This window comes from Hevea brasiliensis, chromosome 2 (assembly GCF_030052815.1).
Source record: "Hevea brasiliensis isolate MT/VB/25A 57/8 chromosome 2, ASM3005281v1, whole genome shotgun sequence".
Taxonomy (NCBI): Eukaryota; Viridiplantae; Streptophyta; class Magnoliopsida; order Malpighiales; family Euphorbiaceae; genus Hevea; species Hevea brasiliensis.
The window spans coordinates 5,040,315-5,057,743 of record NC_079494.1 but is presented as its reverse complement, the minus strand read 5'-3'; the positions used below and the strand labels follow the sequence as shown (position 1 = coordinate 5,057,743).

The 17,429-nt window shown below is 32.5% G+C and overlaps 2 protein-coding genes across 2 annotated transcripts; both read left to right on the top strand.

The window, feature by feature from the left end:
* The first annotated feature begins 7,693 nt into the window (after positions 1-7,693).
* LOC131171160 (uncharacterized) lies at positions 7,694-8,800 on the top strand. Its single transcript, XM_058130629.1, has 3 exons — positions 7,694-8,230; positions 8,332-8,497; positions 8,739-8,800. The coding sequence occupies exons 1-3, from the start codon at positions 7,694-7,696 to the stop codon at positions 8,798-8,800; spliced, it is 765 nt and encodes a 254-aa protein (XP_057986612.1).
* A 6,337-nt stretch (positions 8,801-15,137) lies between these two features.
* Positions 15,138-17,277, top strand: LOC110657579 (cytochrome P450 CYP82D47). The gene is made up of 2 exons (XM_021814819.2): positions 15,138-16,460; positions 16,594-17,277. Exons 1-2 carry the CDS (start codon positions 15,522-15,524, stop codon positions 17,215-17,217), a joined length of 1,563 nt encoding a protein of 520 aa, XP_021670511.1. The 5' UTR covers positions 15,138-15,521; the 3' UTR covers positions 17,218-17,277.
* The last annotated feature ends 152 nt before the right edge of the window (positions 17,278-17,429 follow it).

Below are 17,429 nucleotides of genomic sequence, written 5' to 3'. Positions count from 1 at the left end.
CTTAGCCTGTATGACTTCTCCATTATTATCACAGTAGAGTGGAACTGCTAACTCAATGGAAGGAACTATTGCAAGTTCTGTCACGAACTTCTTTATCCAAATAGCTTCTTTGCAGCATCTGATGTAGCAATATGCTTAGCCTCTGTAGTGGAATCTACAGTCGTACTCTGTTTGGAACTCTTCCAACTGATTGCACCTCCATTACAAATGAATATATACCCAGAGGTAGACTTTCTATCATCAATATATGATTAGAAATTAGAATTAGTATAACCATCTAATTGTAAGTCACCACCTCCATATATCAAGAATAAATCCTTAGTTCTTCTCAAGTACTTAAAGATATTCTTGACAACTATCCAGTGTTCCAAACCTAGATTGGATTGATACCTGCTAGTCAAACTAACAGCATATGCGATATCCGACCTAATACACAACATTGCATACATCAAACTTCCAATAGTCAAAGCATATAGAATCCTGGCCATTTTATCTCTTTCTTCAAGTGTCTTTGGAGACATCTCTTTAGAAAGGTGGATACCATGTCTCACTGGTAACAATCCTCTCTTGGAATCAAGCATGTTAAACCTCTTTAACACCTTTTTCAAGTATAGACTTTGGGATAAACCAATTATTCTTTTCGCTCTATCTCTATAGATGTGAATCCCAAGAATATAGGTTGCCTCCCCTAAGTCTTTCATGGAGATTGTATTTGACAACCATACCTTTACAGTTGTCAAAATACCTGTGTCATTACCTAAAAACAGAATATCATCCACATATAAGATAGGGAAAGTGATAGCACTATTACTAACCTTCTTATATACATATGGCTCATCCTCATTTTTTATAAAATCAAATGACTTAATGGCTTCATCAAAATGGATGTTCCAACTCCTCGAAGCTTGTCTCAACCCATAAATGATTCGCTTTAGATTGCATACTTGGAACCATCTTGGGATTCAAAACCCCTAGGTTGTTCCATGAAAATGTTTTCTTCAATATATCCATTGAGAAAAGCTGTTTTAACATCCATCTGCCAAATCTCATAATCATAGTATGCAGCTATTGATAATAGAATCCTAATTGATTTAATCATGGCAACACGCGAGAAAGTCTCCTTATAGTCAATTCCTTGCCTTTGGTGAAACTCTTTCGCTACTAGTCTTGCTTTATAGGTCTCTATCTTTCCATCAGAACCAATTTTGTTCTTGAAAACCTATTTGTTCCCTATAGGTACAATACCTTCAGGTGGGTCAACAAGATCCCAAACTTAATTCTTATACATGGAATCAATCTCGGATTTCATAGCATTAATCCATTTTGAAGAGTCTATATCTGATATAACTTTTTCATAGGTAAGTGGATCATCTCCATAATCTACTTCTTCATGAGTAGACAACTCTTGTTCTTCTTCATGAAGAAAATCATATCTCACTGGTGCGTGAGATATCCTGGTTGATCTATGAGGAATAGCTATAGATGTTTCATCAATAGGTGTAGGTTGACTATATGGATCTATATCCATATGATCTTTTGGTTGGTCAGAATTCTCCAATTCTAACTCTATTTGCCTTCTTTTGCCTCCTTCTTGAACAAACTATTGTTCAAGAAATGTGGCATCTTTACTTACCACGACCTTTTGTGATGTAGGCAAATAAAAATAATATCCAAAACTATCTTTTGGATATCCAACAAATCCACAATTTTCTGATCTGGTTTCCAATTTATCAGTGTTCAGCTTTTTGATATAAGCTGGACAACCCCAAATTTTAACATGCTTAAGACTTGGTTTTCTTCCATGCCATATCTCATAAGGTGTGGAAGATACTGATTTTGATGGAATCCTATTCAGAATATGCAAAGCTGATTCTAATGCAAACCCCCAAAAGGAGATTGGCATATCAGTATAGCTTATCATACTACGTACCATATCCAATAGGATACGATTTCTCCTTTCAGATACACCATTCAACTGTGGCGTTCCTGGAAGAGTCAGCTGGGAAACAATGCCATGCTCTTTCAAGTATTCATCAAATTCAGTACTCAAGTATTCACCTCCACGATTTGAACGAAGAGCTTTAATACTTTTTCCTATTTGATTTTCTACTTCAAATTTAAATTCTTTGAACTTTTCAAAGGATTTATGTTTGTATTTCATCAAATACAAATACCCAAACCTTGATTTATCATCAGTAAAGGTAATAAAATAATGAAAACCGGCTCTAGCCATTTCTTTAAATGGGTCACATACATCACTATGTATTAGCTCCAAAATATTTTCAACTCTTAGCCCTTGTCCGATAAAGGGTAATTTGATCATTTTGCCCTGAAGGCAGATTCACAAGTTAGAGTAGGTTCAGAACCCAATGAGGATAGAATCCCCATTTTCTCCTGTTTTGCAATCCTATCTTCTGCAACATGACATAATCTTAAGTGCTAAAATTTTAAACTTGAGTTGATTTTCACCATGGCATTGCATTCATTTAGATTACCTGCATTCAATTTGTGTTTGTCATTATTATTCAAATAATAAAGACCATCATTCATATAATTGAACCAACATATTTATTTCCAAAATAAATATTGCAAACATCATCTGTGAACTGAAATTCATAGCCATTTCTAGTCAAACTAGATATAAAAATTATGTTCTTAAAAGCATCAGGTACATATAAAATATTATCCAAACACAAAATATGTCCAGACATGTAAAAAGATTTAGATCCTAAGGCTAAAGCTTCAATAGTTGAGCCATCGCCAATCCTGAGTCTAACATCTCAAGAACGCAAGCTGCTACTTTTTGCTAGTTCCTGCATATCATAAGAAATGTGAAAACTGGCACCAGTATCTAAAACCCAAGCTGTAGATGAACTATGAGTGTCATCATAATCTAAATAACAAGATATGGACATACTTTTCAAAGGTGTATCCTTCTTGTCCTTCAGAGAAGCAAGATACTCTGGGCAGTTCCATTTCCAGTGCCCATCCTGTTGGCAGTGGAAACACTTTCCTTTGCCTCCATCAGCTTTAGTCTTCCCTTTCTGTTTAGCTATTTTCTTGGAAGGACCAGGAATTTGAGGTTTCTTTTTCTTATTGCCCTTTCTTGTTGGATTTTGCAACAGAAGAAGATGCAATCAAAGCTACCTCTTTTCCTTTATTGCCCGACATATTCTTTTGGGCAATAACCAGCATGTTGAGTAAACCAGCCAAGGTGTATTTCTGCTTAGTCATATGAAAATATGTCACAAAATTCTCAAATGACTCAGGAAGGGACTGAAGGATCAAATCCATTTGCAGTTGGAAATCCATGTTAAAGTCAAGATGTTCCTGCTGCTTAATCAGCCGAATCATCTTGTGGACATGATCCCCAACATTCTGTCCCTCAGACATCCTCATGTGGAATAGCTGTCTAGATATCTCATACCTAGCATTCCTGCTATGCTCACCATACAACTCTTGTAGTTGAAGAAGGATCTCACTCGCACTTTGCATGTTCTTATGCTGCTTCTGTAACTCATTACTCATAGAAGTAAGCATGTAACACTTGGCTCTCATATCATGCTCCTTCCACTTGTCCAAAGTTTTATGTTTCTCTTGAGTGGCCTCTGGAGGTAAGGGACCAGGAACATTTGAGTCTAGAACATATCCTATATGTTCAAGGTTCAGGACAAGTTTCAAATTTCTCAGCCAATCAGATAGATTAGGTCCTGTCAACCTATTGCAATCAAGTATGCTTGCAAGGATATTGGATGATGGTGGTTGTGGTGTGCTCATTATTATCAGAAAATTAACTGCAGAAAATAATCAGATTAATTAGTAAATGTATCATATATTTAACCAAAATTATTATGGTCTTTTAATCAAATTGATCCTCCCACTAACTTAGCGAATCCTACACTTCCAAAGTAGAAAACGAAAATCCTAGTTAGATGGATTTCTAGTGGGTGATTGAATTCTTATAATCCTATTGATCATCCTCAGGCACATCCATTATTGGATTTACAATAAACTATAAGTGAGCAACTCCTTACCCATCACATCTCATGTGAGGTTCAATCCTTTTACCTAGCCCCTAATGCTCAAAATCTCAGGCACATCCATTATTGACTTATCTTGCATTAGTTAAGTTGATCTCATTGAGCCTGTAAATATGCAAATAATTTTAATGTCCTCAGGCACATCCATTATTGGGCACCAAACCATTTACATATTTACAACATCTCATGCTTAACAATTATTCTTAAGAAAATCTCTTAAATTAATTGGATCATATGCAAGTATTTAAAATTTCTTAAAATAATTGCCTCAATGGAGGGCCCATGTTATAATTACTTTAATTATACAATTTCCAACTTAATCATTTATTTGGAAGATTTTGTGGTCGTCCTAATTACTATTATGCTCTCACTTTGCACATTATCCATTTAGCATGCATATATCATATACTTGCTTACAATCCCATACATCTCATGCATTTATGGATAAACAATAAATATGGTATGATCATGGACTTTCTAAGGAATTCAATTCTGAGCCACCAAAAATTGAATCAGGGCATTCCTAGGTACATTTCATTCATTCATATTACAAGAGTTGTTGAAGGAGTACATAATCAACACTTGATCTTAAATTCCTTCCACTGATCCCACCAATGCTCTTGACCTCCTTGATCTTCTTGCAATCCAATTACAAAGTAATCCTTGGCATACCAAGGCGAATTTACAAGAACCAAATAAATGAAATTGCAATAAAAAAAAATATTACAACCTTTATAATACATGCCACCAAAATAAATTAAAATAAATTAATTAATTTACAACCCAAAGAAACATAAAAGAAATAAATCCAATCACATTGGTCTTTTATTGTCCATGATCATCCATCGTGCATATCACTATTTAACAATTAAATAAAACATACATACTTAAATTAAATTGAATATCTCATATTCAACTTAAAAATCCAGATTTGAATACGATTCAAACAAATTTAAAAATTCAGATTTGAATCACATTCAAACAAATTTAAAAATTCATATTTGAATCAAAATTTAATTGTGTGATTAAAACTCTTAATTAAACACTTTAATTAGTCATGGGCCTAATTATGGGCCTTGAAACCAAGCCCACATTCACGCCCAAAAGCCATGCGCATGGTTGGATGCACCAAATCATGCGCACCATTGGTGTTCATCTTCATGTCTCCACCTTTTCTTTGCAATCAGCAATGAATCAATCATCTCATCATCAAATCACACATTTAAATCAAATAATCAACAATCTAAATGGCAAATATAGTGGCTCTGATACCAATTGAAATGAGCAGAAGCATGAAAAATATTAGTTTAGATCATTGAATTCAAAATTTTTCTTCTAGTGTCTCATGCATCATGCAAGATTCAATTTTTACCTAATTGATTTCAATGTTAAACAACATGTTAAAACACTTTTAATATGTTTTTGGATCTATCTTTGCCATTTAAGATTTTAGAATTAACAGATTAATTCATTAGAACCCTAGATTAAATCAAGAACATGTGCACTAACCTTTTGATGCGCTGTAGTTGTGTTTGGTACCTTTGGGATGCACCTAGGACACCAGATGTTGCCCTTCTAGCTTGTCCACAACAAGATCACCAATGGCATTCCTTTGAACAGCTTCTCAAGCCTTTCCAATCAATTAGAAATTAAGGTTTTGCCTTTAGAGATGTTATAGATGCATACAGGATACTAGAAACGATTTCTAGCAATTTTAATTCAAGAGAATGTTGACAATTCTCTTTGAATTGATGAGAGATGAAGAAGAAGAGAGGGGAGAGCTTCTTTTGGGTGGCAGCACATATGAAAGAATAGCAGTTTCTTATTTTGTTCTTTCATCCTTTCCCTTATATAGCTAGATCACCACTTAGAACCCTTGCCACATGTCATCTTTTGATTGGTTCTTAGTTTAATTGACCCAATCACATTGTGCCAAGTGTCAAATTAGATTTAATCTTGAATTTGATCATTTTACATAATTAAAAGACAAATGGCAAGCTTATGTGCAGTGCCATGTATCACCATCTCATGGTGCCATATGTCACCCTGTGAAATGACCAAAATACCCTTATGTCTTAATTTTGAGTTCTCAATCCAAAATAATTATTTCTCTTCTTCTAATCAATTTATATCAAATATAAATTAATTAATTAATCTCTATTAATTAATTTCTCATAATTAAATTCATATTTAAACACTTTAAATATAAAGTTAACTTATACTATACATCCAATAACCTAGATTTGGTTTCAAGCCATACTAGGGACTTTGTAATCTAATTGCAAACCAAACTATTTAATTAATTAATTAAAATCTTTAACTAATTAATTAAATTACATTTAACTTGGTGATTTGTTGTGTATGTGTGTGACTCACTAGGCTCATCACTAATTGGCAATGAGATATGATATCAACTCTTAATATCATCAGAACTCTTTCTTACCATAAATGATTTCTCTAAATCATTTTATGCACCTCATAGACCATGGTTAACAACTAGCATAACATGTCATGACTACCCAATTAGTAATAAGGAATACCTTAAATGAACTTTTTATCATATGTTACCATGCATTAGAATCTCTCTGTTACAAAATCCCAATTCGAGCTGGAGTCATGGTTTATATCAAACTCCATTTGCTATGAATATTATATTCTCTTTTAATTCCAGTTCTTGATTAAAAAGATTTCCTCATCAGAAACTCTTTTCTGATTAAATCTGTCTATCCTGGCCAGGAACTTGAAACATCAAGAACAATTAAATGAACATAGAATTTTATCCCTATTTACTTAGGGTAACAGATTCCATCTTGATCAACACCTACCTCCATATATAACTAATAGGAGCCAACACATGCCCATATACCCATACACAATACAAGTATGAAAATAGTATCAAACTCAAACTTCCTATATACAAGATAACTGTGCTATCTCAGGTCTAAAGATTATATGCATTGATATGATTTATGATAATACATTGACAAGAGTAAACTCCATGCGCTTATCATAAATGTCACTAGTTCGGCCTACTTATCATGCATAAGTGCCTATCATATTTGTTATATGACATGAAAGTCACCATTCTATCTTATTTATATCTCTTATAAATACATTGGGAACAAATATAAATACAATCTTTCTAGATAAGTCATGTACTGTGTGAAGTATCATCGATTATGAACCAATTTATGATACTTTGTGCTAGAACTGTCACTCATATTCTTAACAACTAAAGAATAGAATTTCTAATAAAATATCAATGGACCTTTTCTGTTACACATAAATATATTATGTAAATAGAAAAGTGAAAAATGCCTTTTATTAATAAAAAATGTACAAGATACATACTAAATGATATGCTATAGGGCATACTACTAATAGAAAGATGAGGTAGAAGAGGACAAGAAGAAAGAAGATGAAGACAAGAATGAATCTACTTCAACTCATGATGAAGTTAATGAGGAAGCAAACAAGAAGAAGGAAGTTGAAAAAGAAGAAGAGGAAAAGTATGTGCCTCCTCCACCATATAAGCCATCATTGCCATATTCTTAAAGGTTTCAAAAAGCAAAGCTAGATAAGCAGTTTGGAAAATTTTAGATGTTTTGAAAAAGTTATACATCAACATTCTATTTACATATGCAATTTCTCAGATGCCCTCATATGCTAAGTTGCTTAAGGAAATCTTGTCAAATAAGAAAAAATTGGAGGATTATGAAACTGTTGCACTTACTGAAGAATACAGTGCTATATTGCAGAATAAGCTTCCCCCTAAACTTAAAGATCCTAGAAATTTCTCTATTCCAGGTCACATTGGAGAGACAAGTATTGAAAAGGCATTTTGTGATCTTGGAGCTAGTGTAAGTTTGATGCCACTCTCCATTTGTGAAAAATTGAAGGTTGGAGAATTGAAGCCCACCACCATTTCTTTGCAATTGGCTGATAGATCTATCAAATATCCAGTGGGAATTTTGGAGAATGTGCCATTAAAGGTTGGAAAATTTTTTATTCCTATGGATTTTATGGTTCTAGAGATTGAGGAGGATGTAAGAACACCCATCATACTTGGAAGACCATTTTTAGCTACTGCAGGAGCTAATATAGATGTGAAGAATGGGAGATTGAAGTTGAAAGTGGGAGAAGAGGAAATAGAATTCAATTTATTCCAAGATTCTAAGAAATCAGCTGTGGTAAATTCTTGCTATAGGGTGGCTGTTATAGAAAATGATACTAGAATGGAAGATATTAAGTTGGAGGGAAGTCAAATACTCTTCATTCTCAGTATAATTAGCATACAGTGCGAAAGAAAAAGTCTCCTTTGCCACCTCCTTTTGATAAGAATAAAACTCCAAGAGTAAAACTTAAGGCTTCATCTAAACAACTCAAGGCAGAAGGTTCATCCCAAGTTTGTAAGAGTAATTTGCAAGGTGTGGTTGGGATTCTAAACAAAGCAACAGGTGCTTTCATAGTCAATGGGAAAAAGTTAAAGTACAAATTTATTGCATCACCTATTGAGAAGGGAGGCAACACTTTCCAATTTCAACCACCATGAACTGAAAAGGGGCTAAGCTAATGACCTTAAATTAGTGCTTCTTGGGAGGTAACCCAAGTTTATTTTTAGTAGTTTGTTAATTTTTTTTTTCTTATTTCATCCCTTATAACTCAAATTTTGATATTTATCTAATTTTTGCTTTGTAGGCGAAATGCAAAGATTGGATGTTTTGGAAAATGCTGCAAAGAAAACCATGTTGCTAATTTAGGGGAAGTTTTCTGTGTTTCTTTTAATTTATTGGTAAACAGTAAATTCTTTGCCATGATGATGTGTTACTTGAGCTAGAATGAAATCAGAAAATTTAGTTAAGAGAAGTTGATGATAAGGATTAAATTTTGCTCTAGGATTGTGCAATGATGCTTAACATGTTGGTATTTATTTTGGCTTATTTCAGGGTTTTAGCTATGTTTATATGTGTTAGTTTGGCCAATTCAGCTTATTTGAAATTTGTTAATCTTGAAGGGATGATTGCTATAATTTGAAGTTAGTAATATGCTGCAAGAAGGAAGGGTAATTGCTGTTTGGAGAAGTATTCTGCACTTTTATCTCATTGTGAACAATATTTTCTCTTTTTAATGCCAAATTGCTATTAGGTTGAATATATTTTGATGAAATGAGAAAGTTTGGTTGATATATGTGTTTTAAAGTGTTAATTTGGAGAAAATTTAATATAAAGTGTCAAGGTATTGATTTTTGTTATTTTGAGTATCAAGCATGCATTAAAGATTGAGTTTGCTGCATATCATGTGAACAGTACTTTCTTGACTTTTATTGGATATATTGAATATGCTTTGATGATATGAGTATATGGGTTGACAATACATGATATTGAGTTAAACTTTTATGTTTTGAGGTGTGAACTACGATTGAGATATATTTTGAAGTGTTTTAAGAAATAATTCATACTGATTTGGTTGTTATTTGGTAGAGCATTTTTAGAATTTTTGGTTTTTAGAGTGAAATCTTGAGTTTTATATCAGGTCTGATAGCATTGAGTATGACATGCCTCATACTAAGGGTTATGCTATCATGTGAGCTATTTGAATTGCTTAAAACTACAAAATCTTTAAAACCCACTGAAATTTTCAGGGGGCATGACATGCCCCATGTTGGTACCCAGTGTCAGTTGATCAGCATTCAGCACAGGGCATGCCAATTTATCTTTACTTCAACATGCCTCATGCTACTTAATCAGCACATATGTTCACCTAAAAACCTAAACTCTAAAATTTTCCAATTCACTTTTCCCTTTTTCACCTCACTCACTTCTATTTAATTTGATATAATTGTGATAGTTTTGCACATATTTTCTTTGAGCTACATTGTTCATACTATTTTGAGCTTAATTTTGAATTAATTATTCTTTTGTAGCTTTAATTCTCAATTGTACATACTGTATGAGCTGATTAGTTTATTCATTGTTTGTCCATCTTTGCATTCATTATAGATATTGGGGATAATGTCTCATTTGAGTTTGGGGGAGAGCAAAATTTTTGCAAAATTTTTAATCTTTTTTATTTACATTACTTAAATTGCATCACTTATTTGCATTTCATTCATACTTAGTTACTTAGTTCACATACACCATACACTTACACTATGTAAATATAAACATTTGCTTATAGATATCAAATAGATTATGTATAGTTTTATTTTATTTTTTTATTTTATTTAATTTTTGCATTTATTTTAGGAATCATGCATACATAAAAAAATAAATTTCTACCCAATTCTTAGAAGATTGAGAATCATTTTGAAAAGCGATTGAGTTTGCCTCTAGATGGGTTTGATGGATTGAAAGTTCCAGATTGGTATAAGGTTATAAGATTCTTATCTAGGTTTATATCTTCTTAGCCAAGGGCCACCCAATTAATTACATTGAGTTTTGAGTGCTTAAAAAAAAAACTCTAGAGTAAGAAATAACTAATTGTGTCTCACCAATCCTAGAACAAGCCTTCTAGACCTTTCGAAGCGAAATCTTAGTATTCACTTGAAAGAGAAATGATCAAGGCATTCTTTGAATTTTAGATCCACATTTTTAGCCTTAACCAACATCACTTTAAAATTTCCCTTTTAAATCAATTTGAGCCTTCATTTATACCCCTTATTTCCTTGGCATCCATAATTTACCTAGCCATAAACCTAAACACTTACCTACCTTTCATGAGAATAATTTGATTAAGTGGTAGATATGTTAAGAAAAAAAAGGGTATATAACAATCAAGTGGGAGAACTACTAAAGTAAAATTGGCTGGCAATCATATCATGTTAAAAAAAAAAATTATTTACCACCCAAGTATGTAAAGAAATGAGTTTGGGGTTGGATTAAAAAGGGACAATTGTAATGCAAAATTCAATGTTATTTATGTAGTCCCTAAAAGAGTTCAAAAATTGTATGCAAGCATTGGTGATTTATTGTAAAGTTCTTCCTCCCATTTGATTCTTAAAAAAATAATAATAAAAAAAAAGAAAAGAAAAGTGTATCTTGATCTCTTTAACAATTTAATTATTCTCATGTTTTGCTTCCCTTTTACGTTTTCTTTGCTAGCCATATTATTACCCCTTAGCCCCATTGCAACCATTAAAAGTCCTTTTGATCTCTTGATCGTGTTTTGCTATATTAGTGGAGATTGGATTAGTTGGTTTGCCTATGGGATTGACACATTATTCATTCATTTAACTATTTCCATCATCATTTGTGACACTTTAGTTTACGGATTGTTTTAGAGCCTATTTGAGCATGATTTCTCTATGTAATTGATTGGTTTGGGTTTGATAGAATGAATAATTGACCCAAGGCTGAGCGGTGATAACTTTGGTGAGAATTGAATTCCTTATACCTTGAAGGTGGGTATATGGTTTATTGGTGGCTAGAGGTAAGTTTGAGACGTTGGATGAGTGATTTTCATGAATCTAAGAAAAAAGTACCCCAATTGCATATAATTATTTTTAATTTGCTTGAGGACAAGTAAAGGTTTGAGTTTGGGAAATTTTGATAAACCCATTTTATATAGGCATTTTAGGGTAATTTTGCATGCATTTTGCCCTTTTTAGTTTAGTAATTTTATGATTTTAATACTTTTTTTAGTTAATTTGTTAATTTTAGTTTCATTATATTTGATTTTTGGAATTTTAATATTTTTGATAGGTTTTAATAAGGTTTAATTCAAAGTGATTTGGAAGCTTAAAGTAGTGTGAAAAATGAAGAAAATTTGTCTAAAAAAAAAGACCAGTCGAGATTTTCAAAGGCTTCAACATGCCCCGTGTTGAAGGTCGTGTGAAGAAAAGAGTCAGCCAGCAGGAATCCACGTGAGGCATATAGATTCAACATTGGGTTGTGTAGACAGATATTTTGGAACAAAACATACTGAAAGTTTCAGGGACTTCAACATGCCCCGTATAACTGGTCGTGCAGAATCTAAAAGCTCCTCATCTGAATCAACATGAGGCATGTGGAAAATAACTTAAATCAACATGAGGCATGTGAGATGGCACTGACAGATTTGCTGACATAGAAAAATTTTCTCTTTTCACACATTTTGTCTTTTACTTTTAGAGACCATTTTTAGGGCAAAGTTTGAGGGGATATATAAGCATCATGTTCTCATTTTTACAAAATGGAGAAAGAGAGAGAAGAATCAAAGGAAGAAGGAAAGAAAGAACCACGCCATTTATGGAGGAAGGACACCTGCAGAGTGACATTTCTAGCTTCCATTTTCAGATATTTGGATTCTCTTCTTCTTGGTTCTTTTATTTTTAATTTTATTTTCATGTTTTCTTACTCCATTTCATATTTTCTACTTGTAAATACAAGTATGAGTGAGTAGATACTTGGAATTTCAGAGTTGGGTGTAATGATTTAAATTTTATTTATAGATTTGGACTTAATTAGATTTTAGTATATATAAGTTTTGATTCTTATCTTGTGTGCTTATTTACATACCCATTGTTGGTACCCCATGGGTTTTATTCTTAATCTTAGATTTAAAAACCGAGAGGTGAAAATCTATGATAGATAATCAAGATAATGAACTTAATCACCTAGTGTTAGAAATAAACTAGTTAGTTAAGAGGAACTTCAAGTTGATTAAAGTGCTTAAAGGCTAATTAAACATCACATGAGAATGAGGTTTAGTTTCCTTTAAAATACTCTTTAGTTTGCTTGAAAGAGAAATTAAAGAAAATTTTAATCAACTTCTTTCAAACTTGTATTTCCCTTAATCTTGGTTTTGCCTATCCAAATCCCAATGAAATTTTCTTCATGAACCTCAACTCTGGAATCAATTTTTACCATTAATTAATTAAATATTTAGTTACTTGCTAGATTTTTAATAAATTAGTATAGTACTTATAAATTTAATTGCTTATTTCATTATAATTTTCTTATTTTTCTTAATTTAATTTGCTGCATCTTTTACTCTACTTTTTAGCAAAAATTATTAATAACTCAAATAAGCATGACTTTTATAGTTTGATACTGAAATAATAAATCTCTATGGGACGAAATCTTCTCTTTACTATTTGAACGACCCATATACTTGTGAAGTATGTATCAAACGACTAATGTCTTGTCATGTCATCCAATAGAAGCTGAAAATTACACATAAAATACTATTTCAATTGGAAAATCAAGAGTGCACGTCACTGCAGCATTGAGAATCGGCAAGAGAATGTAGGGAATTTATTCACGCAGAGCATTCACATTATTGCATATAGGTGATCATAAGTTTATCAGTGCAAGGCAAATAAAAGGAGCTGAAAACAAGAAAAATATTTATATTAAATCAATAAAATTTTTTTATGATAATATAATTATAAATAAATATAAATAATATAGGATAATATAAATAATTAATGTAGCAGACTAAATCTATTTAAAAATCTTAAATAAGTTTTATTTTTAATTTTTCAGTCCAAGGTTTTTTTTTTTTTTTTACTTGAGAAAGAGACATGATAAAAGCAAAGTGTGGATTATATTTTCCTGTCAAAAAATTTTTATTATCACTAAATTATTAAAATTTATGGCTTCTAGTGCGCACCCAAAAATAATAATCTAACTAATAAACTTTAATTTAATTGTATTAGAATTGTTTATAAATTTATGAAATTAAAGTTTGAATTCTAATAAAAAAAAACTTAATAAATAAGTTTTAAAATTATTTATTAGAATTGTTTATAAATTTATGAAATTACAGTTTGAATTCTAATAAAAAAAAACTTAATAAATAAGTTTAAAAATATTTGAGGCTCTAGTTCCTTATTGTTTTAGTATAGTGATAGCAATGAGCTCTAATTATTGTTCCATAAAATAATAATTCAAAAGATAAAATATAATTCAATTCTAAATTTTAGATACTAAATTATAATTTAATTTACAAAGTTAAAAGACTAAAACATAATTAAAAAATGTATAATTTTATAGTAAACATCCGTTTATTTTGTAGTTAAAAAATTAAAGACTAAAACATAAAGTAATAATGTATAATTTAAAAAAATTAAATAATGCAATAGATTCTCTGTAATTCAAATGTTTTGACGCAATCTGATTTTTATAAGCAATCTGGTTTCTAGGCATATAAACCGACACATCTAATGCATATAAAATTATTTTTTTAATTTATAATTTCTTTGTTAAATACATTATCTTGAAATTGCTTTTTAAATTGAAGTTATCTTAAGCAAACACTATTTTGATAAATAATTTTAAATTCACATTAGAGTTGAAAATCTGAATACTTAGTCCCTTAAAATGATTTGTTAAGGTGTTATGTTGTTAATGGAAATAAGAAACAATGAATAAAAGTGTAACTATGGAGAAATTAATATTACTAGCTTCCCATAAAGTTAAGGTCTGTAAAATGTGTGATTTGAGATTCATAGCTAAACAAGAGAGCTTGGAAATAAATTGAAGTTGACAAAAAGGGGGAAGTTAAGATTAGGGATCATAAGCATAAAATCTATCTACAAGCAGGGACTTCATGGGAATTCTTTCTCCCCTTTAGATGTGTGACAAGTGGCAACCTTTCATCCAAGTATTTAAGCAAAGAGAGAGAAGGGGAGGATATTTTGTTTGGGCGGACTGAAGCTCACATTTCAATTTCTTTCCAACAACACCAATCTTTCCTTCTTTTAAGATAAAATAAATAAATAAATAATGAGAAGTTTGGCAGGGCTGCATTTCAGCCATAAAGAAGAGAGAACAAATTTCTCTAGTGGAAGAAACAAAGGGAGATGAGGCAAGCTTTAGAGTTTGAAGCCATTAGTTGAGTACGGGTTTGGGCATCTATTAGCTTATGCACTTTATCTTTTGATTAAGAGAACATTTGCTGTTCTTAATATGCTTAGTGTTGATTTAGATGTATTTTTTTCTAACTTCTGAAATGAGTTTTGTATTTTATAGATTGATCTGATCACTTCAAAAATTAAATTAATAGAAATTAATATTTTAATAAAATCAGTATGTTAATTTGAAGTTATATTGTGACCTGCAAATTGATTAAAATTTTTTTTATATAACAAATTTAAATCAATTCATAACCCGAAATAATTCAACCCAAACTAAAAAATAATTGGATCCAAACCACAACTAAAAAATGCATCAATCAATTATAATGGCCCCTCTCTTCTCTTCTTTCTCTTCCCTCATTATCCTTCATTTAAAATGGCCCATTGTCCATTGCATTGTGTGGTAGAAATTCCCTTGATTCACATGGGATATTAGGCAGATAACCTAATATCAACTAGGAAATTTAATGCATCGGCTTGAATTTGAGATGGACCAGAGATCACTTCGTTTTATTTGCATCGAAAGCTAGGTCGTTGTCTTTATATCCAGATTGAAGAAGGGCCATTTAGTTTTCATTTTATTGTAAATATACAGCCAAGGATAGTGTCAGAATCTCTCTACCACTTACAACTCGCTCGTAGCCATGGACTATCTTCTTTCATTTCCCACAGATGCTCTGGCTGCTGTATTTGCCCTTCTGCTTTTGCTTTACTACCTATCAAGAAACAGAAGGAAGAAGAGAGCTGCACCTGAAGCTGAAGGTGCTTGGCCTTTGATTGGCCACCTGCATCTACTGGGGGGACCGCAACCACCCTACATGGTATTGAGTAACGTGGCTGACAAAATCGGACCAATCTTCACCATCAGGATGGGTATGCATATAACTTTGATTGTAAGCAATTGGGAGACGGCCAAAGAGTGCTTAACTACTAATGATAAAGTTTTCGCAACTCGTCCAAAAACTCTAGCCACTGAGATTATGGGCTACAATCGTTCCATGTTTGGTTTCATCCCTTATGGTCCATACTGGCGTCAGGTTCGCAAGATAGCCACACATGAGCTTCTCTCAAACCACCGGCTCGAGATGCTGAAAAATGTTCGAGAATCAGAGGTAAGAAAATTTTTGAAAGAGCTGTACAAGTTATGGGATAAAAGCAAAAATAGTTCAAATAAGGTGTTGCTAGAGATGAAGAGATGGTTCGGAGACATAAGCTTAAATGTAATTTTTAGGATAATTGTTGGGAAATCTGTAGGATATATGAGCACAAACGTTGGAGAAGATAGTGAAGTATGGAAACAAGCGTTGAGAGATTTTTTTGATTTGTCAGGGAGGTTTGTGCCGGCTGATGCAGTTCCATTTTTGAGGTGGTTGGACATTGGCGGATTCGAGAAGGCCATGATGAAGACTGCAAAAGAACTTGACCATGTTGTTGAAGTGTGGTTAAATGAGCATAAGGAGAAGAGAGCTTCTGGTTTTAATCAGGAAGAGGAGGACTTTATGGACCTGATGCTAAACATTCTGGATGAAACAGAAATTGTTGAGGGTCCAGATTCTGACACCATGAACAAAGCCACATGCCTGGTAATCAGTGTTTCTGTACTGTCTACCTACCATTTCCTTCGTCTTGAAAAGAAAAATCATAACATTTTCTTCTAACAAATTGCACTAATTGGTTCATTTTTGCCTACATTTTACTGCTTTAATTACATTCCAGGGCCTTTTGTTAGCGGCTTCAGATACAACGACAGTCACTTTGACGTGGGCTCTTTCTTTACTGGTCAATAACCCTAAAGCCAGGAAGAAGGCCCAAAGTGAATTGGACGTCCATGTTGGAAGAGAAAGGCAAGTACAGGAATCAGACATGAAGAATTTGATTTATCTCCAGGCCATCCTTAAGGAAACAATGCGATTATACCCTGCTGGACCCCTTTCTTTGCCACATGAGTCTACAGAACATTGCACAGTAGGTGGCTATAATATTCCGGCAGGCACGAGACTTCTCCTCAATATTTGGAAAATTCATCATGATCCGCAAGTATGGGAAAACCCTTTCGAATTTCGACCAGAAAGATTTCTCACAACCCATAAGGATATTGATGTTAGGGGCAAAAATTTTGAATTTATACCATTTGGCAGTGGCAGAAGGATGTGCCCTGGAATCTCATTTGCGCTTCAAGTTATGCAGCTAACACTAGCTAAGTTGCTGCATGGTTTTGATATTGAAAATCCATCAGATGAGCCAATTGATATGACAGAAAGCATTGGACTAACCAACCTTAGAGCCACTCCACTCGAAGTCCTCATGAGTCCTCGCCTTCCGGCTCATCTCTACTTATGATCATTTGATGTGTTAAGTATACTAGTATAGTACCCGCACAATGTTGCGGGTGATTTGTTATGTGCGCAGTGTGGATTCTTCTGTCTTCCTAATAAAATTTTAATATTATACATTTATAATAAAAAGAATTAAAAAAAAATTAAAGTAGATATCAAATACAACTATCTAATAGACCATAAAACTGAATATAAAAATTTATATTTAAAGACATA

Coding starts and splice junctions, on each gene's coding strand:
- LOC131171160 (XM_058130629.1), top strand. CDS start 7,694: ATGCCCTCATATGCTAAGTTGCTTAAGGAAATCTTGTCAAATAAGAAA. Junction 8,231..8,331: donor ATTCTAAGAAATCAGCTGTG/GTAAATTCTTGC, acceptor CAGTATAATTAG/CATACAGTGCGAAAGAAAAA. Junction 8,498..8,738: donor GATTCTAAACAAAGCAACAG/GTGCTTTCATAG, acceptor TTTGCTTTGTAG/GCGAAATGCAAAGATTGGAT.
- LOC110657579 (XM_021814819.2), top strand. CDS start 15,522: ATGGACTATCTTCTTTCATTTCCCACAGATGCTCTGGCTGCTGTATTT. Junction 16,461..16,593: donor TGAACAAAGCCACATGCCTG/GTAATCAGTGTT, acceptor ATTACATTCCAG/GGCCTTTTGTTAGCGGCTTC.